Source organism: Nematocida major, assembly GCF_021653875.1.
Source record: "Nematocida major strain JUm2507 chromosome Unknown 2427, whole genome shotgun sequence".
Lineage (NCBI taxonomy): Eukaryota > Fungi > Microsporidia > Nematocida > Nematocida major.
Genome location: NW_025952954.1, coordinates 48,523 through 74,453, shown reverse-complemented (window position 1 = coordinate 74,453; position 25,931 = coordinate 48,523). Strand labels below are relative to the sequence as shown.

Here is a 25,931-nt window from a genome sequence, read left to right as displayed (position 1 = left end):
TCTGTATATTAAAAGAGCGCCCAGCCTCAGCGCACACAGTTGCACAGCTCTACGCTTGCACTTTTGCTTGGCCCGTGCAAAGGCATTTATTTTCACGGGTCAATGCGTGCCCAGAGAATCGTGCATGCTTTTGCATTTGTACTTGCAATTTTGCTTGTCATACTGTTTTTTTTGAAATACTAGCATTTGAAATCAGTTAAAACAGCAGCACTATAAAAGGGATTAAAATCCAAAATGGTATGCTTATAAAAACAAAACTCTCTACAGATGTGGAGGCAATTAAGTTGCGCGCACACACTGCCGATAATTTATCAAATGCAGACTCAATCCCTTTGAAAAGAGAGCCAGTAAAGGCACGCCCAACTGTGCACACCCTCGAGCTCGAGGCAAGAATTCCCGAATATCCGAAAGTTCTGCTCAAAGGCTGTGCAGATGCCCCAGAAAGCACCAACAGAAAAACTGGCATCCCCCCAGTCCTTGCGCCCGCTGCAAAAGCCCCAGAAAGTGCAGAGCCCCAGCACCCTGCCTCTTCCCCAGAAAACCAGCCGGTGTCTATATCCGACGAAAACAGCCCCAAAAAAGCAGTAACCATCACGCTAGAAGGAAGACGCTCAGGGTCCTCTGTAGAGAACGAAGATCCTTATCCGCCCGAGCTATGCAAGGTAGACTTTGACTGTGAAAGTATCTCCTCTTTTAGGGCCTTGCAAAACAATGAGAACTCTTCAGAAATCGGGATATTCAGAAGGATATCATCCCATGGTGCCTATATAACCACCCAATACATACTTGACGTGGGCTGGGTGGTAATAGTGTTTTTCGCAGTTCTGTTTTTCATTTTGAGTTGCGTGATACTTCTGATCGGATTGTTCAGAATCATTAAGTATTATCGTTTTGTCCATTAAGATTGACATTAAATAAATTCTGGGCTTTTCATCCAAGACTCCTTGTGCGCAAGCATTCTGAACTTGGCCATTTCAGCACCCACGCCTGGGCCTCTATGGAAGAGCCTTTTGTGCTGCCAGCTTCATTTTGCAGCTTTCTTCACTCTCAGAAATAACTGCTTGTGAGCTCAGATGCTGTCCGTTGCAGGGCATGCCGTATATATGCCCTTGAGCACGCCCATAGAAAGGCCCGGCCTCCTGCACAGTGCATGCTCCCTCCCACAGCCTGAAATCCAACGAGAAAAGCTCTGCTTCGCGCACCCGTCTGGAATGTGTGCTTGTGGGCTATTTGTGGAAGCACATGCCAAGACATTTGTCTGCTTTTCAGCACTGAAGACAGAAGGCTCTCTTGCAGCATAGCAGATCTACGCTAAAAAACTCAATAAAATATTCGCAAAAGCACGCCGAGAATCTTAGTTTGTAAAGTCTCACGGAGCAGTCGCAAGCGCAGCGCACACTCTTTGGGCAGGGCTAGAAAATTGCAAATTTAGCCCAAACAGCACGCCCACAGGAGCGAAATCATGCAAAATATATTGAATCTATCCCTGCGTGCGCACTCTCAAATATAATTTATATGCATTATATCCAAGTATTAACTATAAAGGAATATCAATTAAAATATTTAGCAGATATTAATCTAACTCTATAAATATTTATCTAAGAAAAACAAACTATTCACAATACCCTATAACAATGCCAGAGGAAGATAAACCGAAAGCAAATAAATTCGGTCGGTGCATTGAAGAGGTTAATAATGCAGTGAGGGCTGCCTACTCTTTGCGCAGAAGTCTAAAGAGCATGGAGGAGTTTGTGGCAAAGATGGAGGCCTACGAATTCTCTGAGTCATGCAGCAGAACTATCAAAAGTCTGAAGGCCAAAGAGAGGAACTGGTTGTTCCACTTCTCAGAAAAGAACATTGGAGAGAAACTCAGCGCCTCAAAGAGTGCCTTGGAGCTGGCCGCTGCAGAGAAGACTTTCTGCACGGCTCTTTGCGGGCTTGTCTCCTTTCTGCGTCCTGTTGGCGCAAATGGAGCGCCATACAAGATAGTTGAGGCGGACAACCGCCTATTTATAAAGCCCTACAAGGACAGCAGCAAGCATGAAATTTCGCTTGCCTCCTATGCGAAGAAAGGCCTCGCCCCCAAAGAGCAGCCTTCTGATGCAGCCCAGGATAAAGCCGAGCCTGCACAGAAACGCATATCCTTTAAGCTAGCCCCAGAGCAGAGTACAGCCTCTAAGAACTACAGTGTGCATGGTCTCTCGGTTCCCGAGGAGGGCAGGATTGAGGTAACCATTGAGGAGCTTGAGTCCGATGTTGGCAGATGCAGCACGTGCACTTACACTTTGCTTGTTTTTTTGGTCGGCCTAGTTGTTGGAGTGTCACTTTTTTCGACTTTTTTAATGCTCTTATACTTTGACAAGAACGGGATTGGAATTGACTACATAAAGGAGATATTCTTTGCGCGCTCGTGATACGCACAAACACATGCATTGTAATGATGCATGGTCTAATTGTTGTGACGGCTGTCCATCACCGACTCTGAAATGCTGTGCGCGCAGTGCATTATTTGGAATAATAAAAATGACAGTGATAGCCACTTCACTCTCCCATAGGCCATGGCTGATTTTTTGTCGTTTTTTCTTAGTAATATACGCCACCGCGCGTCATTTTGTGTCTGCATGACGTTGTGTTGTGTGATAAAAATCACCGTTTTTGTGCTCCCATGGTATAAATACTCCAAGAAAACTGCTTCTCTACCAGATGAAGAATTCGACAAAAGACTCTGCAGAAATCTATGTGAACTGCCAGAAAGATCAAACCCCTGCAAAAGAAGTTGCCCTTTTCTCAGAGAAGAGGCACCAGCCCGCATACGAAGGCACTGTGTCCAAGAACTCCATGCAGGAGTACTTGGCGCACTTTAATGGCACCTCTGAAGCACTTAACAGCTGCATAAAGACGCAGTCGGACCTGAACAACAACGACTCTGTTCCTCTAATGATCTCTGAGGAAAAGGGAGTGTTTGAGATGGGCCATCCCAAGCGCCTGGAAACACCAGCTCACAGTGGAGCCAAGCATATGCCTTCTTTCGCAGAGTCAAGTGACCACGCTTCCTATGAAATACTTGTGGAAGAAGCCCCGAAAAAAGTGCATTTTCTCTCATCGAACGCCGTGGACTTCTATAATGAGCCTCGCCAGTATAGTAGGACCAGGCCGAAAATACACAGCGTCCACAGCGAAGAAGGAGACTACTGCTGTATTTTTCGCCTAAGAATAGCCCGGTACCTTTACAACGACTTCTTTAGATTTTGCGACATTTCCGATTTCATATACTTATTTTCTAGTATTGTCTTTCTTTTTCTTTTAACCGGGTGCTTATACCTGCTCACCACGACTGTTAGAAATGCCAGTCTCATATAAGTGCTTGCCGTGGGAATAAAAAGCCTTACCATGTCAGATCTCTTCTTTCTTCCGTGCAGGCCCAGCGTGTTTGCGCGTGCTGGAGTGTTTAAATATTTCTCTGTAAAAACATAAGTGTAGGCTTTTAGCAATTTTTCGTATACTTTTATTTGCAAAGCGCACATTCGCACACGAAAACCAGTTTTAGAACATGCAGAAGCATGCACTTTCAGCTGCGCAGTATACATTACATCAGTGGAAAGCGCAAACAGGTGGAATTCTGGGAAAACAGCGCATGCCTGAAGGCCTGTGTGGGTGTTCGTTTTTATGCAGGAAACCGGCTGTATCCACGGCAAGACCAGGAAATGCACAAAAACAGTCCAAAAACAGATAGACCGCAGTTTTTCCATGTTTTGCCGAGATCTTTTAGATTGGGCAGGCGGTTATGCTAAATCTACCTTGTGCTTTGCCGCAAATGGTTAAATATTTATTTATTTTTACTGGCTTATGCCACAAGAAACCCCCAGCGAAACTTTCCTTCTTTTGCATGTAGACAGACACGCTGCATTTATAAAGCCAGAGCTAGACGGCCTGCTAAAGAGCATAGGCATGCCGCACACTGTACACAACACTATCATAGATCAAGTTGTAAAATACACAGCTATCACGGCAAGTGCTGCCACCATAGACCAGATTCTAGAAAAGAGCATGCTAGTAAGCAGGGCCATAAAGGTGCACAGATACCCGCCCGCAGGGGCTGCAGACTCAAAAGACAAAAAGTGCCTTATTGCGGACAAGCTGCACTCTTCCCTAGACGCAAGCACATCCGAGTTTCTGCGGGGGCACGTCGTGGGCCCGTACAAGGTAGAGTGCATGAGCACCTTCAAGAGCCAAGTAATAGAGCAAACAGTGACTACCCTGCGCATCCCGCACCCTATAAGCGTGAGTGCGCCCGAGCACTCGATATATGTAATCGAGGAAAGCGAAAGGTGCATAGTGGGCGTCCTGTACAAGGACAGCCTCAGAAAGTCGCACTTGAAGTACTCGGTCAAGAACCGGAAGTTCATAGGAAACACGTCGATGGACAATGAAATGGCGTTTATACTGTGCAATGCCTCCGGAGTGACGCACAGGAGTGTGCTGCTGGATTGCTATGCTGGGAGCGGAAGCATAATTCTATCCGGGGCTTTGCAGGGGGCTTTTGTCATAGGAACCGACATAAGCAAAAAGCAGTTCAAAGGCAGAGACGTGGCGCATGAAAACGAAAGGATCAAGACCCAGCTCCCAAACACAAATATATACAGCAACTTCGCAATGTACAACGTAAGCGACAGGGTCTTGTTCATAGGGGCGCACGACGTATTTGACAGCCCTGTGCTCAGAGAGGGCTCTGTTGATGTAATTTTGTGCGATCCCCCATACGGCGAAAGAGAAACCGTCCGCAAGAAGGGGAGCAACAGCAACATATACGTCTCCACCCAGGATGAGTACCTGCTTAGTGCCATTCCTTTCCTGGGGCGCACTGTAGAAATAGGCAGGCAAGTGCTGCGAAGCAACGGCAGGATAGGGATATTTATGCCGCACAAAACAGGATGTACTCCTGCTCTAAAGGAAATTTCTGGATTCTCCCTGGTGGGGCAGGCCGAGCAGTATCTTAACTCCCTCTACTCACGGAGCTTTTTCCTGCTGGAAATGTCCAAAGGTGCTTGAGCACATGCTCTGCACGAGTAGTATATGCATCGCCTAGGCTAAAATTTGGTTTTGCCCTTCAAAGGCACAAGTCAGTGCAAGCAGAAATACTGCATCATACAATGCATTTTTCCATTGGGGAAAGCGCCTAAGATCATTTTGATGATATTTTGCGGATGGCATATTTAAATGTTTTTGCTGCGCTGTAGCATAGCATGCGGTACAGCATTACAACAGAAAACAACATATACACCCGGATAACTGTAGAGGATTCTTCCGTAAAGCCAGTGCATTATGAGCACAGCAAAGCATGCACATTTATTGGGCAGGAAGATGACGATGCTTTTCGGGGGCTATTCACTGTGCCTTTTCGCATAATAAGAATAGACGCATGGATAAGGCGCAACTGGCCTGTTATAAGGAGCGCCCTTATCCTTTTCACAGGGATACTCATACACTTTTTGGGATTCTACACAAGAATAGAGCGCATGATCTCCCTCTACATACTGCTAAACGTGGTTCTCATCGACAGAGACAAGCTAAAGTCCGCGATTCTGGGAGACGATGAAAGCCCCGAAACAGCGAAATAAGATACAATCAGTAAATATACACTGTATTTATGCATGTTTTGCCGTGCTTTTTGCGCGGTGCTACGCGCCTCTCTCTATGATGGTTTGTAGCTCTTTCTCTTCTCTTTGCAGTATGCTCAGCTGTCTTAGAACAGCGTCTATTCTGTCCCGGAGATTCTTCTCCAGCTTGTCGATGTGGACCTCCATTGCGTCCAAAGAGCTGCTTTCGTCCTCTAGCATTTTTCTGTATAGAATTCTGGCATATGAATACTCTTCGGAGCTTTTCATTTTTTATGATAAAAATACTTTCGCAAGAAGATGCTACTAATATACAGACAGAGCAAATCCTCCCGGACATTTACACGCTCGTAAATGAGCTGGTTAAAAACAGCATAGACAGTGGGTGCACATACGTAGACGTGCGAATTGAGACTGCAGGCAGCTTTATAACATACACTGTCGAAGACAACGGGGCAGGAATAGACGTGAACGAGTACTTTCTCATGAGAGGCGGCACGTCAAAGTATGCCAGAAGAGGGGAGTTCTACGGGTATAGGGGAATGGCCATGAATGCCTTGGTCACTGCAAGCGACTTCACACTGCTCACTAAAAATGCCTCTAAGAGCGTGAGAGTAGATGCAAAGGAGGGCGTAATATCGCAGGAGCCCATGCACAAAGAGAGCGCAGGCACGACTGTTAAGGTGTACAACTACTACAAGAGAAACCCTGTGCGGTACAACTACCTGCTGAACACGCTGTCCAAGAACATAAACAGCATAGTAGAGAAGCTGAAGAAATACAGCATTTTCCACAACATAGTCTTTAGACTGTACAAAAACAGCACGCTCCTCTACAAAACCCAGCACAGGGGCGAGGATGTAAAGCGCAAAATAACAGCTACTTTCAGCATGCAGGAGTATGTAACAGCCATCTTCAGCAGCAAGAACATGGTTTTGGAGTGCTTTGTGTGCACGCGCAGCGGGAGCCTGAAGGAGATGAAATGCACTGGCATTATAAACAACCGCGCCGTGCTGATGGAGAATGCGCGGATGGACAAGCTAGTTTGCAGCGGGTTGCAGGACAGAGCAGCATTCTACAATCTTACGCTGAGCAGGGAGTACAAGGAAATAGCTGTTTTAAAGGATCTGGAGGCTGTAAGCGAGTACATCGAAAAGAGTGGAATCTCTGCAGACGTCACTGTGGACATAGACAGCGCGCGAAAAGAGAACGACAGCGCGCGCTTTAGCAGGCGCACGGAGACGCCCATTGCAAAGAAGGTCCGGGTGGCGAGCGAGGCCCTGCCAGGCATGCGCATGCGGGGCATAACTGCTGTTGTGGTGAACGACCGCGAAGAGCTAGTAGAGCACGAGTACAGCAACAGCATGGAGCTGTCCGTGGGCGACCTGAAAAACCTAAAAGTGGTTGGACAGTTTAACAATGGGTTTATTATATGCACAATAGCGAAGCCTGCAGGCATACACATATACGCTGTAGACCAGCATGCGGCAGACGAGGCTGTGAACTATGAAAGGCTCAAAACATCGTACACGTACACCAGGCAGAAGCTGATACAGCCTATTAAAGTGTCCATAAGCACGTACGAGATATACGTGCTGAAAGAGAACATAGAGCTGGCAGAGCAGCACGGGTTTGCGCTGGACAATGGCTGCACAGAGATTCTGGAGGCGCCCGTGTACGAGAATACCGTGTTCGGAGAAAGAGAGCTTGTGGAGCTTATAGAGGGAATAAAGGACGAAAGAGTCAAAGCAGGAGAGCGCATACTGTTTAGCGAGCTGCGCAAAATACTCGCAAGCAAGGCGTGCAGGTCCAGCATCATGATTGGGCGTCCGCTGAACATGCAGGAAATGAAGCGGGTTTTGTCTTCGCTATCAAAGACAACGCGCCCGTGGAACTGTCCCCACGGCCGCCCAACCATAATTCTGCTGCAGGCTCTCGCAAAGTAACAGCCCTGCGCAGAGGCAAATCCATGTATAAATCTGCCACTCGTTCTAAAGGCCAGAAATCCACTTCCCTGCAGAATAGTGCATTCCTGGGGTTTCAGGAGAATTTCGGCCTGGCTCCTGTTTTTGGGCATCCGCACACTTTCGGGGGCTTTTCAAGCAAAATTACTCCAAAAAGAACTTCACTCTCGCGTGCCAACTCACAGGGAGAGCAGGCGCAGAAAAGCAAAAAAAAGCAGGCCCAACAATAAACACATGCTAATTAGTAATGTGCAGCGAAGTCTTGCTGCTCTGTCTCTGTGCATATTTCTCGTCTCGTGCGCTGGACATTTTCGTGCAGCCCGCTTTAGTATTTGCTGCTCTAATATAACCCGCAAACAGTGCGTGATATTTTCTCCCACATTTATGCCCCTTGTGATTATTTAAGGAGCTGCAGTATATAGTAGCACGGCCTGTGGGGAGCATGATTTGGTATGTTTTATATGTTTGCGTTGTCTATCTCAGTGCTAGCTGTGCACTGTGCACGATATGGACGACCTGATAGTACACGCGAAGTCTCTGCACGTGCTTTCTGCTAGGGCTGGGCTGCTTGTGTTTGTTTGTTTTCTATGGGCAGGCAGACAGGCCCAAGCGCGCCTGTGCGGGAAATCCGCTGCGTAAATGCGGAATACTGCGCGAGAATATCGGAAAGTGTGCAGAGGCTTCGCTGGATAGCCCCTGGGCATATTAGCCTGCTTTATGCGGAATGTGCGCTATTTGGCAGGCCCGCTCTGGGCGTGTTAAAGACGAATAGCATGGCAAGGTCCAGCGCAGTAATGCACATAAACACCAGCAGCACAAAAATCCCAAATATGCTCTCAGCCTTTCTTTCCTCGTGCATGTCTCTGGGAAGAAGCACGGAAGATTTTATTTGAGGCCGGCATAAAACATAGTCTCAATGTGATTTTCTTTTTCTTATGCTCATTGCAGTGGAGAAGCACGAAGACATTGAGTCGATTCTTTTGGGGAACGGCCTCTCAAAAAGATCATCCACGTACACCGGCACAATCCGCCTGTATGTTATAGAGAACAAAACCTCGATAACATACACCTCAAACACTGCGAACAACTATGTATTTACGCAGAAACAAAGCAGCTCCAAAACGGGCGAGGCAGAAAATGAGATACCGCATCTAAACATAGAGCTGTCCCAGCAAATACTAGACCCAATTTTGAAAGAGTCTCACGCACCAAAGGAGTACAAGCTAAAAGAAACCATTCTCTTTAATAATGAAATAGAAATTAAACTGATAAATATAGAGTCAGGCGACATTAAAGTGCTCACTGCAGTGGAGGGACTGGACCACGCAGTGGAGATATTCGACGACATCCCGGTGGAGACGATGCCTATAGGGAGCGCCCCACTGGACAAAACGCTCTGTCTTCTTTTTATGCGCACTTTACATATATAAATCACTGAAACAGGTAGCTGTATTTTTCTATGCAATCAAACGCATCGACCATATTCTTTACTATGCACTCTGGAGTGTCTGCATACGACTTTGACAGCATAAAGAGGGTGCTATCAATCTCTGATATAAGGTACTCGCACTCTCTTATTAGCAGAAATATGCGGTGCATTCTTTCCTCTTTCCCAGGGAAGCTGTCCAGCACAGAGACGCTGTCGTACCCCGACCTGATCATGATGTAGTGGTCTTTTAGGGACTTCAAGTGTATATTTCTGAAGGTCGTGTACAGGCCCATCATCTTATTAAAGTCTATTTTGTCCCGCACTGTCAGAATTAAAAACTCAAGAAGAGACATTTTGCACACTTCGTCGCTCACAGGCTCGGACGAGCACCTTGAAAATGCACATACAGAGGAAAGACTAAATCCCATCGCAGGAGACTTGCTCGAGGTTTCTGCGTACTTGTAGTTCACTAGATTCCCCAGCCGCAGCAGCAGAGCCATGAAAACGGGGAATTCTCGGTCTTTCTGGATAGAGGCAAGCGACTCTTTGACGCCCCGCAGCGTGGAAATAAGAATGCTTAAAGAAGGGTCTGCCCACTGCACATACTTAATCAGAAGGAACTTTCCCTGCGTGCAGTTGCTCTGGAGAATTGCCTTCACTTTCTCCTCGACCTCTGTCAGGGGATGCGACGCGTCCAGAATTTTGGCGCAGTCCTTCGCAGAGGGAAAGACGTTGGACAAATTCACTATGCTGTCTATGCACGAGGGCGGCGTTTCTGCGTCTATCCACGCATTTAGCTCTCTGGAGACCCTGTTGAGAGAGACTTTGCTCTTTCTTGTAGACTCAAAAACAATTGAAAGAAGAAACTCCTGCTTCTCCGAGAGAATTGTCTGGGCCTTCACAGGGCGCTCCTTCTTGTAGACCTCCGCTTTTTGCGGGGCCCTTTTTATGCAGAACTTCCGCTTGAACTCGTCCTCTATCTCCTTCCAGCGCCCCTCCAAAGCAGCGTCTTTCCCAGGGCTCTCGTACACAGTCCCCCGAGCGGACAAGACCGTGTTCCACCCAACACGCGGAAAGACAGTTTTGCTGGAAAGATCCACGCCCTCCATCTGCGACACTGCAGGACGCACGATCATTCCTGGCGGAGGCGGCAGCTTGCGAGGACTTGCCCCAGGCTTTTCTGAAGAGGCATTCCCAGAGACAGACGGAGGCGGGAGCGCGCATTTTTTGCCCAGAACATCCCCTGCAGGACCAGCGGCGGAGTGCAAACTGCTTCCTTCCCGGATTCCAGACGCTCCAGAGCTTCTGGGCAAGGGCCCTCTTCCGGTAATTTCAGGCACAGAAGATCTGCCAGCTCCTGCACTGCCCCCAGAAGAAGGCCCATTTCGGGCTTCACTCAGGGCTGTGCTGCTGCCTGCAGCTCTGCTTTCGCTGGTAGTTTCCGGGGAAAAGCTGTCTGTCCGAATGGAAAGCCTGCTTCTTTCGAGGGCGGAGGAGAGAATGGCCAGCCTTTTAAGGGACTCGGCCACTCCAGGGTCCACGGCGGTCATTGCAGAGACCGCGCCCTCCTCGACTATTATGTCCAGGAACAGGTTGTTTGGCAGGTACCTTTGTATGCTGAAGTCCTTTTTGTAGTACCTCCCTATCCCCAGCGGTATCCGGCTCAGTGCAATTGACCCCACTATTATCCCGCTGTTTACTATGCTTATGCAGGTCTTGGCTGTGGCCTCCATGTGTATACCATCAGTGTATATCAGCCAGAACTCGTCCAACTCGATAAAGGCCTTCCTTTTTCGCCCCAAAACGCTTTCCGTCGTGTACCTGTGCTCGACCCCGTCCACAGAGACTACCACTGCAGGCTGAACAATATCGGGCGGAGTGCTTATGACCAGCTGTGTAATAACATACTGCATAAACCCCCCACGAAACACGCATATATACACGCGCACAAAGACAGAATATTATTAGTCAGTTTTATTACCTAAAACACACCGTGAAACGCACCAATACAGCACAACATCTGCCCAATGACACGCGAAAACACTGTATTACATCACCCCTACATCCAAGGGTGCCACTGCGGGTCCATCATGCAGAGCCTTTCAGGGGCTGTGGCATTCCCTACAAGCTTGACAATGCCCCCCGAGGGATCATCCAGCCGCAGAAGCTCCAAAACCTTTTGCCGAACCACCTGCATGCTTTCCCTTCCGTGCTCTGCGCCTTCTTCCTCCTTGGCGAGCACATCCATGAACCGCAGGAGGTACGTCTTCGTGCTGAACGCACTTGCCATGTGGTACATCGTCGTGAAGAAAGGCCCCTCGAGCCCGGCTCGTCCAATGAGCTTCTGTATGTTTGGCGTGAGCCTGAAAGGGACCTCCTCAAACGCAGGCCTGTTGCAGAATGACGGGTAGAAGTCCGTTGAGTAGACTTTCCCCGTGGTCTCGCCCACAAAGACGCGCGACGGCATCCTGGAGCCTATTGAAAACACATACGCCATAAAGCAGTGCACGCTGTGCGAGACAGAGAATGCCTTTCTGAAGTAGAAGAAGTCGCTCTGCGAGTTGAACGACCGCATAAAGTAGCGGTACATCAGGCTGTCACCAAGCTTCTCCGACGTCTTCAAAAACATCCCGACTCTTTTCTCCGGGTCCAGCGCGTCTGCCTCCATAAGCGGGCTTCTTTCGTTGTCCCCGTGCAGGTCCTTTCGGCACTGGAATATCATATTGAACGCTTTGTCCACGCCCACCTCCGTGTTCAGGATGTGGTTAACAGAGACCGTGTTCTCGGGCTCAATAAATATTTTTGTCTGGTTGTTCAGCGAAACAATTTTCTTTATGGGGACTTGCGCGTTTCTCTTCCGAATTTCCACAGACCGGCTAACACTCGCGTTGAACAGGGCAAGCGCCTGCATAAACCTCTCCTCTCGCCGGGCAGTCTTTCCAGAAGGCATCTGCAGAAGCACCTGGTACACCGTGCCGTTGCTTCCGCGTATTGCAAGCTCTCGCAGGCTTATTCCGCCCCTTCTCTTTATGTTTATCTCGGGCTCAAAGCGAGATATTTTGACCATCTGCGGAGCCCTGTCCGTTATGTCCATGTACTGCCCAAACATTTCAATGTCGTCGTTTCTCTGGTCGAAGTCCACGAGTCGCCTCGATATGTTCTCTATGCTGATGTTCTTCGGGTGCGCTGCCAAAAGCCTCTCCAGGCTCTTCTTCCACACCATCAGCTGCTGGGAGAGCTCGAAAATGCTCTGTGTAGAAAGCGTCTCCTCCAGGAACGGGGCAAAGTCGCTGTCAAAGGCTGCCTTGTACTTCTGGGCGAGCGAGGAGAGGCCGATCATCTCTGCAATCTTCTGTATGGCCACGGACAAAGACCCGTTCTCTCTCGGCTCCTTTCCAAAAAGCTGCTGGAAGGCCTCTGAAAGCAGGGCTGTCAGCAGCCTGTAAAACTCCTCCTCTGCGGACGCCCTCAGCCGCATCGTGAAGCTCTCGACAATGCCTTCTATGTTTATGCACATAAGCGTAAACCCGGTCTTCAAAAACGTCCACAGGTCGGAAACAGGGCCTTTCTCCTTCATTCCCCGCTTTCTCTCCTCCTCCAGGGCGTTTCGCACGGGGAAGTACACGGCCTGCGGGTACACGCGGGCAACTCTGGAAAGCGCCGACGCCGCCATCAGCGACCCTGTCCTGGAAAGAATCGAAACCATCTGCATAATAAAGGGCACAAAGCACCAGGCATCGACCTCGCCTGCGGATGTTTCAAAGACTTTTTCCATTTCCTCGTTTACGCCCTCAGACTCCATGAGCGAAACTATCTCGACAATTGCCTTCCTAGAAAGCGCCCCCGGGGCTATTGCAGCCGCCTGCATGAACGCATTTATCGCATTTATTGGGCTGATTTTGCTGGAGAGCAGCCCCCACTTGTACCACACTTCGGCATTTGTAGGGTGCACCTGCACGGCCTGCGCGTAAACTTTCGCAGCCTCCTCCGGCGACCCTCTCTCCTCCAAAAGCGTGCCCCGCATCAGGAACACTCCGCTCTTCTGGGCCGACGTGAAGTAGTTTAAGTTTGTCATTCCCAGGAGGTCCAGCCCTGCGCTGTACTCCTTTATCTGCAGGTAGCACTTGGCGTGCTCCTCCAATTTCATGTAGGCGTCCGATATCTCTATGTTTGGCAGCGTGTAAATGCTCTCCAGGTTCGTAAGTGCTGCTGGAAGTACCTGATGCTTTCTCAGGGTCTTGGAAAACAGGTTCAAAATGTGTGCTGTTTCGTGGTATCCCCTGTACTGCAGCGGCTTCTCCTTTGTCTTTCCGTTCCAGAGAGAGGCAAAAACGTGCGTGCGCCACCTCACGAGCATCGACCAGAAGGAGATAGACGCCCACTCAAAGGGCACGCGCTCCTTCCACGCGAGCAGAATCCCTGCAAGGTCCCTCTTCAGGTCGTCCGACCCCGTGAGCTGCCACGACTCGTTCATCTCCACGACAATCTGGAACTTTTCAACGGCGTGCATCTGGCGCGGGGACAGCTTCGGGTACTTGCTGATCTCCTCGATTGTGGAAGAGACGATTTTGTAGAGCGCGTCTTCAGACCTCTCTGTTTTTTCCCCTATGATGAAAAGCTCGTAAAAAGCCTTATCCGGGGACTCTGCTCCGTCAAGCAGGTTCTTGAACGCGGCCCTCTCAGACTCGATTGAAAAGTCCGACGTAAACCACTTTGCCTTTGTAACGAGGTCCTGGTTCTTGGTTGCTGCGCCTATCTCTGAGAGCAGGTCCCACTGCTGCATGTACGCTGCGCACTCGATCCACTGCTCCTCCCAGATCTTGTACTCTGCCTCGTTGTAGAGCAAAATCCCGCTCTGCGCCTTAGCCTGCACGTCCTCGTACGCGGTCTGCGCTGCCCTTATGTCTCCCACCTGCTGTAAAAGAAGGGCCTGCACCGTCTCCGGGTATAGCGCGGATATGCGCAGCTGTGCAAGGAAATAGTCGGTTTCTCCGATCTCCTTGAAAATCACGGCTGCCTCTGGCCTGTCGTGCAGTATGTCCGAGGCCAGGCTCCACGCGCCCGTGCAGTGCGAGACCTCCAAAAGCCGGCACTTTCCGGAGTCCTTTTTCTCGTCTTTCCCCTTCTTTCCCACGGCCCTACCACGCGGCAGCGGGGCATACCCGGGGGCGGACTTGCAAAGGAGGGAAATTCCCTCGATCAGGGCCTCGGCACTCTCTGAGATCTTTCCCCCTGTTTTTCCGAGGCGAATCAGCATGTCCTCCATTTTCGCGTGGAGTGACCCCTTCATGCGCTCGGAAAGGTGCGAAATAATCCCCGGGAGAAGCACGCGCGCAACCTGCCCTGCCGCCAGACTGTTTCCGTGCAGCAGGCCGAGCACGCTGTTTTTCATGTCTGTCTTAGAGGCCTTGTACTTCCTGAACTCCTGAAAAAGCCCCGAAAGCGGCTTCTCGTACCCGGCGCTTTGCAGGGGGCAAGCCCCGCCTGGGACTTTCTGGGATCCCAGCGCCTCCATTTCCTCGAGCTCCCAGAAGACTTCTGTGCGCAAAGAAACCACGTCAAACAGGCACATAACCATCCGGCTGAAAGCAGGCAGCCATGCGGTTCTTTCAAAAAGCTCCCACTCAAACGTGCAGAGGTACAAAAGCCTTTCCCCCGGGAGAGAAGAAACCCCGTCGTCAAAGACTTTGAAAAAGTCCGACCTAATCCTGTCGGAGGGGCACGAAAGCCCCTTAACAAAGAGCGGCTGCAAGCCTGCGGCAATTTCCTCCCTGTGCATCTGCGGGTCTACGTACGCCGTGTGGACAAGGCCCAGGCGAATTTCCTGGAACTCCTCCGACTCCATTGCAAGCAAAACTGCCTGCTTAAGGGGCGAGGAAACTCCTGTGCTCTGCGCAATGCTTACAACGACTTCGGGTATCTCCGGGTGCCTAAACACCTCCGGGTACTTGGAAAGTATCTGCGCGACAAGCGTAAGTATTTCCGTTGTTGGGTACTTCAGCGCCAGCTTGAGGCCCGACGAGAGGGCGCCCGAGAGCGCCTTTACGCCGCTTTTCAGGCCTTCTTCCAGGATGCGCAGCGCCTTTTCCGCATACTCCTCTCCGCTCAGAAGGCCGGCGCATGTTATGGCGAGCTTGGGCGATACTCCCGTCGAAATAATGCTGTGGAAAATGCTCTCCACGCACTCTTTATCCACTTTCGCTGCGACGGGAACGATCTGCTCGAGCGCCTCCAGCCCTGCCTCAGCCAGGCACGCGGCAACTGCTGGGCGCATGCTCACTGCGAGGGCCTTATTGTGCCGCGCTGCTTCGATGTACAGGCTTGCCACTGCCTGCGTGCAGAGTCTTTCCTGGACAACGGGAGTCGGGCTTTCGCTGAAAAGCATGCCCGAGATCCCAGAAACGACTGGTCCTCCGGCCTTTCCCTTGCTGTGTATGTAGTGCGTCACGTATGCCTTTGTGAGAATCAGAGAAACCTCGTCGCAGATCGAGCCCTCTCTGTACCAGACAATAGACGCCTGCAACAGCATGAGCGCAATTCTTGTACTTCCGGAAGCGAAGAGCCTCTGCACCATCGTGCACACAACCGACTCAATCCCCGACCCGGTGAAGAGCTCGGGGACCTTCACGATTGCGGGCAGCAAAACGTACAGGTGCGTTCTGTAGAGTGTCTCGTCCTCGAGCGCCGAGGAGATGCTTTCAATAAACGGCTCAACGCCGTGTCTTTTCAGGAGCGAAACAATCCCCTTAATCGCGTGCTGGGCGTATTCCGGGTGTGCGGTGATGAGGGGCAAAAAGCTGTCCGTGGAGGAGTCTGCGTCGTATTCCACGAGGAATGCAGTTATCCTGATGGCGTCGACGGGCTCAAGTGCCTCCAGCTCCAAAACCCTCTTCAAATACTCGACAATTTTCTGCCTCTCGGGAGACCTTTTCTCGACGTCCAGGGGCTTTGGGCTGCTTGTCCGGGTTCTGGCTCTGCCCGAGCCTCTCCCGTGCGCCTTCTTTCCCACCGGCTTCTCCAACGCCTCTGGGTCGTCCCCGATCAAAACCATGGCCACGGCTATTCTCCACGCAGGCGGCCCATCCAGGCACACAACAGACTTATCCGTGAGCAGCGACTCAACCGTCAAAAGAATTCTTTTCTGGACTTTGCTCTCGAGCGAGAGTATTGCAGCACTCTGGACGATCTGCATAAAGAGCATCAGCACCGTCTCTGCGTCCTCCTGCGGGGCACGAACCGGCGCTGTTCGCAGCTCTTCTGCGGTGTAGTACCGCATAAATCCGTCCACGGACATAAAGCACCACTTCCTGACCACTTTGTCAAACTCCGCGTCTCCCGAGAACTCTCTCCACATGTCGCACATTCTTTCTATGTTATCCCACGAGAAAACCTCCCCCGCGGCGTCAGAAAGCACGTACTGCCTCCACGTGGACTGTCCGGAGACGGCCATGGGGTGTGCGCTTCTCCCCGTGCTGGCCTGCCCGCTCGAGCCTGGAATTTTGAACAGCTCGGGCGCGCGCATTTCCAGCAGGTACCTGTGCAGTATGTAGTACGCAGTGTCGTCGTCGTTTGCCAGCCTGAAAAGAAAGCTGGCTGCAAGCGGGCGCAGCGACAAATACTCGAATATTCCCTTTTTCCTGGTCTTTGGCTGCATCCCCTTGAAGTGGTGCATGTACGCGAGTATCGAGCGCGTGAGAAACTCTCCGTCCGGCAGCTGCGGGGTTTTTGCGAATATTTCGTATATCATGTCGACTGTGTCCTCCGGCAGCGGCTCGTTTCCTGGGCCCAGCAGCTCCAGGAGGCTGCTTGCAAGGCCCGTCTTGAATATTTCTCTGTCGAGCTCCTGCAGGTGGACCAGCCCGGAAATCACGGACCCCATCGTTTTCTTCTGGCCTATTGTGTTCACTATGGGCACAAGCCACGACTGCAGGAGCTCCCGGTTTGGCTCTCTCCCGAGGATGTACATCTGCCTGAGCCCATCCCTGCATGTGCCGCATATCTCCTCCTCCTTGGAAAACAGGCCCTTAATCAGCACCTGCGATATTTTCAGGAGCGAGTGCCCGGAGCTGAACTCTGGGGAGACTGCAGCCGCGACAAACAGCCGGACCGCTGCCTGCTTCAGCTCTATCGTCCCATTCGGAGACGCAATAATTCTGAAGGCCTCCCCAATAAACCGCTCGACCTTCTCGTCAACTCCCATAAGGGGCGGCCTAAGCCCAAAGAGGTACGTCATAACCTCCATGTTTCCTATCTGCACGCCCCCTGGAAGCGCGCGCAGGGGCTTACTCAGAACTTGTGCGAGTATTTTCTCGCGTATAGGCGTTAAAAAGACGGAAACATCCGACCCAAAAAGCTCTGCGCTGTAGTCCAGACACTCCCTGGACACGAGCCGCACTCTCTCCAGGGGATGGCTAAGCTCCTGTGCAAATGTGAGAATCAGCTGCATAAAGTGTTCGGACGATGTTGGCTCGACCTCCACTGCAGGGTCGTGCGTGACCCGGGTGATGTGGAAAATGGCCTCTCTCACGCTTTCCACGGTGTTATATCTTGCCGAGGCCAGGGACGAGAAAAGCGCCTTGACGATGCGAATTTCCTGGTACAGAAGCCACCCAACGCCTATTTCCAGGGACTGCGTCATAAATATAATTCCCTTAATTCCGCACATTTTTTCCTCGTCGCTGTATGCATAGCAGGCCGAGCAAAAAGAGTGCAGAATATTGTAAAAAAGAGTCATCTGCGACGTTTTTTCTCGGTCGTCGCATATTTTCAAGGAAATATTGTACATTGTAGTGAGCACGTCCTGCGCAACTGCCTCTGTGTCCGGGGCTCCAAAGGCTCTTGTGAGTGCTGCTATGAGGCAAAACACGTCTGCCTGCACGATTTTCTGGAAGTCCTCAAAGCACAGAAGCTCCAGCGCCTTGAAAATTGCGAGGAACGAGTACACGGAGACAAGGAGTCTTTTCGCCTCCACTGCGTAGGCTGGAACCTGCTCTTCTGCGGCCTCTGCGTCTATGCTGTACTGTGCTGCTCGGGTGCCTCTGTGCGGTATTTCAATGACGGAGGAAATTGCGCTGTTCAAGCCCAGGCCCAGGCCCGCGCCTCCTCTTCCCTCCGGGCCTGCTGCGCACTTGAAAAGCGCGGATATGAGCGAGCACGGGATCTCGCTGGACTGTTTCTCCATGTGGGACGGCTCGTCTGCGGGGCTGAACGCGCCCGAGCGGACCTTGCTGTGGAGTTCCTGGAAGTCTGCCTTCCGGATTCCCTCGATCTGCGTGCACCATCTCTGCAAAACGTCTTCCGACAGGCTCTCCCACCGGAAAAACGTGTAGAAATAGTGCCCCACAAGCAGGAGCGTGTGCTCTCTGTTTCCAGGCTTTTCCCCGGAGAGCACTCTTGCAGCCTCGCTGAGTATCTCGTGCAGCGGAACTGCGAGTCTGTCTGTTTTTCCGGGTATTATAACGGTGAGCTCTGAGTTCTGGAGTGCAGGGCTGCTGACGGGCGCGCTGAAGGAGTTGCACGCCTTCCCCGAAAGCTTTCCCAGCAGCTTTATGGCCATGACCGAGCTCTCCTCCTCCTGCACAAGGTCCACGAGTATTGTGAATATTTTGTTTATGTTCTCCCCCAAGTATGCGACGAGGAACTCCAGGTTGAGGTTATCCACGCACATTTCAAGCGTTTCCATGGCGACGCCTGCGAGCTTGTTTTTCATCTGGAGGGCTCTGACGAGGGACTTCGACATCTGCCCCAAGAACGGGAGCAGGCCGGAAATCTTCACGGGAATTGTGAGCGTGAGCTCCACCGGCTCGATCCTGTCCGGGTGCAGGCGCGTGATCTCCTCAATTTTCGAAAAGAACTTTGGGAGTGTCAGCGCCATTTCCTTGTGGAGCACCTCCAGCTTCTCCTTTCCTGCGGCCTTGAACAGGTCCTTGACTATCTCCAGCGTGTACAGCAGCCTCTCCTCAAAGACCAGGCACTTGCTGAATATTTCCTGCAGGTGGTCCGCCACCACGCTTTCGATCTCGACTGTGTGCACGGCAAACGACGTGAATATCTCGCGGAAAGCCAGCACAATGAACTCCTTGTCTTTCTCGTTGTGCACTATGTTCAGGAGCTCCTGCAGGATAACTGCCGAGAACTTTCTGGCCACGCCTGCGTATGCGAGAAACTGCCTCCAGATGACAAACATATTTGTGTTCTTCTTTGTGCTCTCAAAGAGTATTCCGACATTGTCCATCAAAACCTTCTCAAAAAGAGCTGCGTCCAAGTAGAAGAAAATAAGGAGAAACTCGCACACAATAATGATGTCTGTCCGCTTTTCCAAGTCAAAGTGGTTGAACGGCCTAAAGGCAAGGCCCAGATTATTGGACAGGTCCTGCACCTCGTACGGGCTGAAGCACTTCAGGGAGAAGACAATTGCGTTGGAGGAAATGTTCTGGAAGAGCGAGAAGTAGTGCATTGTGTTCTTCATTCCCCGTATGACAGAGCGCAGCACGTTCTTCGTTTCGTCCGTGACCTCTATCTGGCTGTACTTTCTAAAGGCCGCCACAAACGTGCTGTAGTTCATGCGGATGAAAAACCCCTTCTCCCCCAGGCTAATGTTGTCGCTTATGATCGTGTCGTTTATCTGCACCAGCACGTTCGCGCAGAGCTTGTTCAGCGTGTGGTCGTTGGACTCGCACAGAATCTTCGCAGCCTCCCTGCAGACCTTCAGAGACAGGTGCCTGTGCGTGGTGTCTCTGAACATGATCAGAAACTCTGTGGAGAGCGTGAGCCCCAGAAGCTTCAGGACGGGGTTTTTCGGGCGCAGCAAAATGCCGTCCTTCAAAATGATCTCCGAGTACGACGCAAATATTCTCTTCTTTTCGATCTTTAAGACGCTCAGGTGGTGGTATATGTCCTTCTTTATGCTGATCGCGTCATCCGGGCAGTAGCTCAGTAGGAATATGCTTAGCTCTGGTATGAAAGATGAAATAGCCGCTATTTCTGAGATGTTTTCCTTGAGCATGCTCATAAAGAGGGAAATAATCTGCGTGAGCGTGGTGATGCACTGCAGCTTGATGTTCTCGTTTATAAGGTACATGTGGATTGCGTCTGTTCTCTGTATGAAGAACAAGGCGAACGAGGAAAGCGCACTTGCCAGCGGGACCACGTTCTGTATGAACACCTCCCTGGAAACCTGCGTCAGAAATAGAAGAAGAATAATCGGCTCGCTACTCAATAAAAGCGTCTTTCTCGTGTCTGTCAAGTTTTCCGACGAGTGCAGGCCGTTTGTCAGCGCGGTGAAAAACTCTGTCATTGCAGACATTATGCGGATGTGCTGGGGCGGCGATATCTTGGTTTTCTTGCTTATCTCAATCAGAGACCTAACGGCCAGCGATATATTTGTCAACACTCCAGACTCCAAGATGGTTATCAAACCATCGATTATATCCGACGATACGTCACTCGACACGCGTATGCGCATAAGTATTTCCATGGCCTTCCTCTGGTCCTCCTGGCTTCCTTCTAGTCCTTCCTTAAGAAAAGGTATAATCTCGTCTGCAACCTTTTTCGTGTCTTGTATATACTGCAGAAAGTTTTCGGTTGCTCTCCAATTGTACAGTATATCTATTCTATCAGACAGCTCTAGGGTTTTATTGTGTATGTCTTCTATTTTCATCTTCTTAGAATTTTAAATTTTTCAAAATAAAAATACTTAAGATGTGGGTAATTGAATCTTCTGCGAACAGCGTGCCATCGATGACGGACCTTCTAAGTATTACGTGCCTGATCATTTCTGCGTATCTGCTGTTCTTTTGTGCCATTTATGCATGTTTTATGAGCTTTCTCGAATAGCCCGCCCGGCCCGTGCGCAAATCTCCCTCCGCACGGGCTCTCTGCATGCACTGCAGTGCCCGCGTGCTCTTCCAGCGCCCTTCTTCTCTATAGTTGCGTGGCAGGCGCTATTCTCTTGAGAAGGTATACCCCATCAAATATGACGTGTCTGCTGATGTCGCGTAAATTTACAGTTTTTTCTGGACGGGAACATCACATGCTTGCGTGTCTAGGGCTGTCCTTTTGCATATTAATACTATTGCTCCTGCACGTTATCAATAGCACGCTTCTCTTTGCTGCCATGCGTGCATAAGCGCATGCTGTCATAGCGCACCCAGCTGCAACATCCCGGAATAACCCGAATTAGCCAAGCCATGCCCCTTTCAAGCCAATTATTGACTTTCCAATTAATGGTGCCTGGCGGCGTTTTGGGCCTAATATGCGCAGCCCTGCCTTTGCACGGGGCAAAAAAGGCTGAAATTTCAAAATAGTTTATTTTCATTGACAGGAAATAGATACGAACTGGAGCAGCTTGTATAAATCTACACTATTTTGTACGAGTGATCTTCGTTGGCGTGCGTCTGCGCCATTTTTCGATGTGTATGCTAGACTGTGCCCACAGATGCATGTGCCCATGCAGTATAATATGCAGCACAGTCAATTTTTGTCCGTGGATGTCTACTGCTGGTGGCAGCTGTGCCGGGTTATTCGGGGTATTGCTAAAATCCGCGCGGCTGGCTACCTCCTTCGATTTTGCAGAATCTCCTGCATGGAGAGGTGCTTCTTCATGCACTGGACTGTTTTTATGGCTGAGCCCTTTACGTAGCACTCTTCCACCTCTTCTGAGTTGTCTTTTATAGCATTTTTCATGTGAATGTTCATCCACAAATCACACTTGTGTAGAATGCCTGTGTACACATTTCCGCTTTTCAGCTCTATTCTAACTTCGTGTCCTCTTGCAATTCTTATGACAGTCAGTGGGTACATAAAAATATTAATTCAGCAGTTTATTTACTTACGGCTTGAGGTCGTAAGCAAAGAAGACGCTCAGAAAAAGCTGCAGAAACAAGGCATTTTCTGCGGCCCAAGCATGGGTGCCTGCCCACGCGCCTGCATCTGTGTGCCTATATGCAGGGCCGAATGTAGCTCACTGATGTCCAACCATTCTGTTTCATAATCATTTATTCGAGGCATCCGCAGCTTCTGTGTTGTCTATGGAAGTACTCGCATGAATTTCATTTGCACTCTTTCGGGCATGGTACATCAGACAACAGAAAAGTGTCTGTGCGCATCTGGAAATATTTCTGCGTGCTTTTTGCGGGCTGTGCACATATTAGACATATAAACACAGCATGCCAGGCTGTTTGGGTGCTGCGGCCCCACCGGAATGCACTGCTTTTATGGACGCCCCCACTTCTACAGAAAGCACGCATACAGCCTATGCGGCATCTGTTCCTGCTGTTGCCTGCTTTCCGCATGCGGACACGTGTGTTTTAAAACATGTGCGCATCTTTCCATATTTGTGCATATTATTTGAAGATACAGATATTTAGAAAGAATAAAGCATGCACGCACTTCAAAACACACATGTCCGAGGAAGAATCTATACTCTATTCGCACGACCCGGTTCTGAGCCTGTTTAAGAAGTGCTTCTTGCAAAGCGAAGAGTCGGAGGTATTCCATATATGCAGCGAGTGCAGTGAGTCTCACGGCATTGACAACATAATAGAGCTGTACAACCTTGTAGATACACTACTGTATGAGGCCCCTGAAAATTGCACTATGTACTAGAACTATGTCTGTGCACCCGTGCTGATGCATGTATTTGGGGCTGCTATTGGCGTGTATATATGGGCAAAGGCCAGCCTGTTTTCTGAATAAAAAGCAAAAGCGCACATATTAAAATTATTTTGTGTTCGCATAAATTGTATCTTGCACGTGTCGCATAGAGCCCGGAAAGAAAGTATATCAGCAGGCTGCAGAATTCTGTAGCGCTTGTCATGGCCCGAATGTGTATGCTATGGCTGCTTCTATAAGAGCAAAAATAGCTTTAAATCCTCTGTTTATTAAATGCGGCACCTGCAGGGCTGTGCTCTTATGCAGCATTTAAAAATGGTATGTGCTCTAAGGAGCATACTAGGTCATGAAGGCTCTTCAGTCTTGCATATAGAAAGAAGCACAGAAAGTATACGGCGGTGGAGCAGGCCAGCATAGTTGCCAGGGAACCGGCGGAGAGGAGTATGGTGACCGACAGAGACGGGTGTATCCTCTTTATTGTGTACCCCTGCTGCTTGTAGTCTGCGCACTTTCGGTTTATTTCGCTGTTCTCATCCCTCAAGTTTTTAAGCATTTTGTCCTTCTGCTCAAATCTGGCGTACATCCACTTCTCGGGATTCTCTATTATCTCGGGCGTAAGTTCAATGTTTTCGCACACAATGAGGGCCTGCATTCTCGAGCACCTTCCGAGCAAAATGTTGTAGAGCGTGAAGTGCTCCGACGGGTATACTGCATGCTTGTTGTGCATGTTCAAGTATATGGTGCAGTCGATGATGTACTTTATGCTGTCCTTCAGCTCGTCCAGGAGTAGCTTAAAGCCCTTGACTCTTGGGAATATAACTTTTTCAAAGACTGTTGTAATGTGGTTTGGGACAGTTGTGTGTATGTTTTTCTGCTCAGCCTCTTCCTTGGGCATGTTCTTGAGAAGTTCTCTATTCTTCAGCTCCTTCTTAAGGAAAGAAATGTCTCTTTCTTTCGTATCTTTGTCAATAAAGGTGCCTTCTGGGAAGATCACCAAGTTGAAGCTCTCCCTCTCCTGCAAGGCAGCACACGCAGTCTTAAGGCGCTTTTTGTCCTCTTCCATCTTCCTGCTCAGAAGCACAAAGTTAAGCATGTCCATGCCCAGCTTCAGCGGATAGAACGCCCCCACGGCCTCTTTCGCTATAAACGAGATCCCGTCTCTCCCAGAGTTTAGGAGAAGCGACCACAGATATATCCAGTCCACGTACGAGGTGTGATTGGAAATAATCAGACTGTTTGCCATTTTTTCTCTGCTGTCCATCTCCTTGTAGACTATGTATGTGTTGTCCCCTATCAAAATGCACAGCAAAGATTCCGTTACACGCAGCCACAGCTTTCCGACCATTGACTTGTACTTTTCCATTTTGAACCCCATAATCCGAAATAATCCGTATATAGTGTACACCACAGGGATAACAAATATGCACGCGAGCAAATAGAAAGTAAGCGCAAAAGAAAAATAGAGTGTCCTAAAAAGAGACGTGATATTTCTTAGTGTACTTGAGCTCATGCGCGTGTTGTAAAAGCTTTTATTTCTTTTATTTTAATAAAAATATTCTGTCTCGTTGCGAAAGTAAATAAACACGTTTTAACAACAAACACTCGAAATTCATCTGCTGACCCCTTAAAAGCCACAAATATCAGATAGATTGATTCATTGTGCCGTAAAAATCACATTGATATATTTGACATATTTTGGCCAATCTGTCAATTCTCTAGGCTTAGCACAAACCCGCCGAAAAACGCAGCACACAGTTTTCTGGCCCTGCACTGGCCTATGCCCTTTCTGCGCCCTTGCTAGCCTGCCTACGCGCATTTACAGCGAGACACTGTGTGCACCGCTGAAAACCCGCACAAAATCCAAGCTATATGCAGCCCACGGCGCCCCCATGCGAATTCGCTCTCCGTGGGCTGGCTCTTTGCAGCAGCATCTGAGCACGAATAAATCCCCTGGTGGCAGCACAAAATATTTAATTCTCTGATTTTTCAGAATTTCAAAGTTTCGAGGCGAAAATCATTTTTATTTTGAGCTTCTGCACAGCCGCGTGTGGGCTTCTGTGCGAGTCCACCCGAAAACACAAAGACGCCACGCAAGCTGCGCTTTCTATGTCTATTATATATTTATTTTCTGGGCCCTCCGGCGAATATGCGCCAACGCGTTTTCCTCCGAGCGCAAAAACACCAGAGCTTGCGGTCTGGGCGTGGCAAGCTGAGAGTGCTCTAGCGCGCATCTACTGCATTGGCTTGTATATGTTTGTGTACCCGACCCCGCACGACTTTATGAGAAGCAAGCCGTCGGGCAGGCCCGAGTTGACGTCATGCTCTGTCTTCACGTACGGCTCTATTGTGTACGAGTACTTCAGTATGCTTTCCAGAAGATGGAGCACTTCCCGGTCCTTTTTGGAGATCTTGCGGATAACTACAGCGCTTCCATCTACGGTGGTCAGCGCCATCAGAACAAAGACAAAGTGCTGTATCCGGTGGCTGTACGACCCGCTGCTCCGTATATTCTTGTAGAAAGCCTGTATCAGTCTGTCCACTCTTTCCTCTGGGGAGCTTTCCAGCAGCGAGTCAGACCCGTCCACCGTGTACTCTGCCTCGTATATGGAGCTATTTCCAAACGCCAGCAGCAGGCATCCGTGCCCTGGGGTTTTCCCAGAGGTTTTGCTGTTTCCAATGTCGTTGTATATCTTGACGGACGGCGTTATAGTTTTCAGCTGCTCTCTTTCCGAGGTGCTGACTCTGTGCAGAATGTCGCTGCTTATTCTGGCAGAGTAATTTACCCCTATTATTCTCCTGAGCTCCTCCCTTCGATCGCACACGATGGGCTTGAGCGCAGATGCGTGCTCCGCCATCAGCAAGACTTCGCCGTCGGCGGACGGGTATATTGCGCGCCTGTTTATCTTGATTTCAGAGACAACCCCAAACTGGCTCATAATCTTGCAGTGCACTGCTTTCACAAAATCCACTGAAATCCCGGCCTGCGAGTTTGTCACGCCCCGCACCGTGAGATGCACGGGAATGCGGCAGAAAACCACCAAAGGAAGAACGCTTGCTAGAACATCAGGCACGCTGCAGTGGACGCACTCGAAGAGAATGCTGCCTCCCTGTATGCTCCCAGGCACGTACGAGAACGCGTCCGCACTTTCGCGGACTTCGCTGCCTGCAGTTATTTTCTGCATAAGCTGCAAATACTCGCGGGTCTCATTGTTTATGCGGGGCTCCTGTGATTTTTGCAAATTCACACTTTTTCTGGATATAGTGCACAGAGTAAGAGCCAATTTCCCCTCACTCGTATTGATTTCCATATTG

At 49.9% G+C, this 25,931-nt stretch overlaps 13 protein-coding genes across 13 annotated transcripts; 7 read left to right on the top strand and 6 right to left on the bottom strand.

Moving 5' to 3' along the window:
• Nucleotides 1-239: 239 nt before the first annotated feature.
• NEMAJ01_0550 (uncharacterized protein) lies at nucleotides 240-902 on the top strand (the record flags this gene model as incomplete). Its single annotated transcript, XM_047914388.1, has 1 exon — nucleotides 240-902. The coding sequence occupies one exon, from the start codon at nucleotides 240-242 to the stop codon at nucleotides 900-902; it is 663 nt and encodes a 220-aa protein (XP_047770345.1).
• Nucleotides 903-1,634: 732 nt separating this feature from the next.
• NEMAJ01_0549 (uncharacterized protein) lies at nucleotides 1,635-2,414 on the top strand (the record flags this gene model as incomplete). Its single annotated transcript, XM_047914387.1, has 1 exon — nucleotides 1,635-2,414. One exon carries the CDS (start codon nucleotides 1,635-1,637, stop codon nucleotides 2,412-2,414), a length of 780 nt encoding a protein of 259 aa, XP_047770344.1.
• A 289-nt stretch (nucleotides 2,415-2,703) lies between these two features.
• On the top strand, nucleotides 2,704-3,360 carry NEMAJ01_0548 (uncharacterized protein; the record flags this gene model as incomplete). The annotated part of the gene is made up of 1 exon (XM_047914386.1): nucleotides 2,704-3,360. One exon carries the CDS (start codon nucleotides 2,704-2,706, stop codon nucleotides 3,358-3,360), a length of 657 nt encoding a protein of 218 aa, XP_047770343.1.
• A 486-nt stretch (nucleotides 3,361-3,846) lies between these two features.
• NEMAJ01_0547 (tRNA (guanine10-N2)-methyltransferase) lies at nucleotides 3,847-5,049 on the top strand (the record flags this gene model as incomplete). The annotated part of the gene is made up of 1 exon (XM_047914385.1): nucleotides 3,847-5,049. The coding sequence occupies one exon, from the start codon at nucleotides 3,847-3,849 to the stop codon at nucleotides 5,047-5,049; it is 1,203 nt and encodes a 400-aa protein (XP_047770342.1).
• Nucleotides 5,050-5,243: 194 nt separating this feature from the next.
• On the top strand, nucleotides 5,244-5,618 carry NEMAJ01_0546 (uncharacterized protein; the record flags this gene model as incomplete). Its single annotated transcript, XM_047914384.1, has 1 exon — nucleotides 5,244-5,618. One exon carries the CDS (start codon nucleotides 5,244-5,246, stop codon nucleotides 5,616-5,618), a length of 375 nt encoding a protein of 124 aa, XP_047770341.1.
• A 60-nt stretch (nucleotides 5,619-5,678) lies between these two features.
• NEMAJ01_0501 (uncharacterized protein) lies at nucleotides 5,679-5,885 on the bottom strand (the record flags this gene model as incomplete). Its single annotated transcript, XM_047914339.1, has 1 exon — nucleotides 5,679-5,885. The coding sequence occupies one exon, from the start codon at nucleotides 5,883-5,885 to the stop codon at nucleotides 5,679-5,681; it is 207 nt and encodes a 68-aa protein (XP_047770296.1).
• Nucleotides 5,886-5,890: 5 nt separating this feature from the next.
• NEMAJ01_0545 (DNA mismatch repair protein PMS2) lies at nucleotides 5,891-7,561 on the top strand (the record flags this gene model as incomplete). Its single annotated transcript, XM_047914383.1, has 1 exon — nucleotides 5,891-7,561. One exon carries the CDS (start codon nucleotides 5,891-5,893, stop codon nucleotides 7,559-7,561), a length of 1,671 nt encoding a protein of 556 aa, XP_047770340.1.
• A 953-nt stretch (nucleotides 7,562-8,514) lies between these two features.
• Nucleotides 8,515-9,009, top strand: NEMAJ01_0544 (uncharacterized protein; the record flags this gene model as incomplete). The annotated part of the gene is made up of 1 exon (XM_047914382.1): nucleotides 8,515-9,009. The coding sequence occupies one exon, from the start codon at nucleotides 8,515-8,517 to the stop codon at nucleotides 9,007-9,009; it is 495 nt and encodes a 164-aa protein (XP_047770339.1).
• Nucleotide 9,010: 1 nt separating this feature from the next.
• On the bottom strand, nucleotides 9,011-10,921 carry NEMAJ01_0543 (uncharacterized protein; the record flags this gene model as incomplete). Its single annotated transcript, XM_047914381.1, has 1 exon — nucleotides 9,011-10,921. The coding sequence occupies one exon, from the start codon at nucleotides 10,919-10,921 to the stop codon at nucleotides 9,011-9,013; it is 1,911 nt and encodes a 636-aa protein (XP_047770338.1).
• A 146-nt stretch (nucleotides 10,922-11,067) lies between these two features.
• On the bottom strand, nucleotides 11,068-20,667 carry NEMAJ01_0542 (transformation/transcription domain-associated protein; the record flags this gene model as incomplete). Its single annotated transcript, XM_047914380.1, has 1 exon — nucleotides 11,068-20,667. The coding sequence occupies one exon, from the start codon at nucleotides 20,665-20,667 to the stop codon at nucleotides 11,068-11,070; it is 9,600 nt and encodes a 3,199-aa protein (XP_047770337.1).
• An 893-nt stretch (nucleotides 20,668-21,560) lies between these two features.
• Nucleotides 21,561-21,809, bottom strand: NEMAJ01_0500 (U6 snRNA-associated Sm-like protein LSm4; the record flags this gene model as incomplete). The annotated part of the gene is made up of 1 exon (XM_047914338.1): nucleotides 21,561-21,809. One exon carries the CDS (start codon nucleotides 21,807-21,809, stop codon nucleotides 21,561-21,563), a length of 249 nt encoding a protein of 82 aa, XP_047770295.1.
• Nucleotides 21,810-22,917: 1,108 nt separating this feature from the next.
• Nucleotides 22,918-24,129, bottom strand: NEMAJ01_0541 (lysocardiolipin and lysophospholipid acyltransferase; the record flags this gene model as incomplete). The annotated part of the gene is made up of 1 exon (XM_047914379.1): nucleotides 22,918-24,129. One exon carries the CDS (start codon nucleotides 24,127-24,129, stop codon nucleotides 22,918-22,920), a length of 1,212 nt encoding a protein of 403 aa, XP_047770336.1.
• A 721-nt stretch (nucleotides 24,130-24,850) lies between these two features.
• On the bottom strand, nucleotides 24,851-25,927 carry NEMAJ01_0540 (RNA 3'-terminal phosphate cyclase-like protein; the record flags this gene model as incomplete). Its single annotated transcript, XM_047914378.1, has 1 exon — nucleotides 24,851-25,927. One exon carries the CDS (start codon nucleotides 25,925-25,927, stop codon nucleotides 24,851-24,853), a length of 1,077 nt encoding a protein of 358 aa, XP_047770335.1.
• Nucleotides 25,928-25,931: the final 4 nt, after the last annotated feature.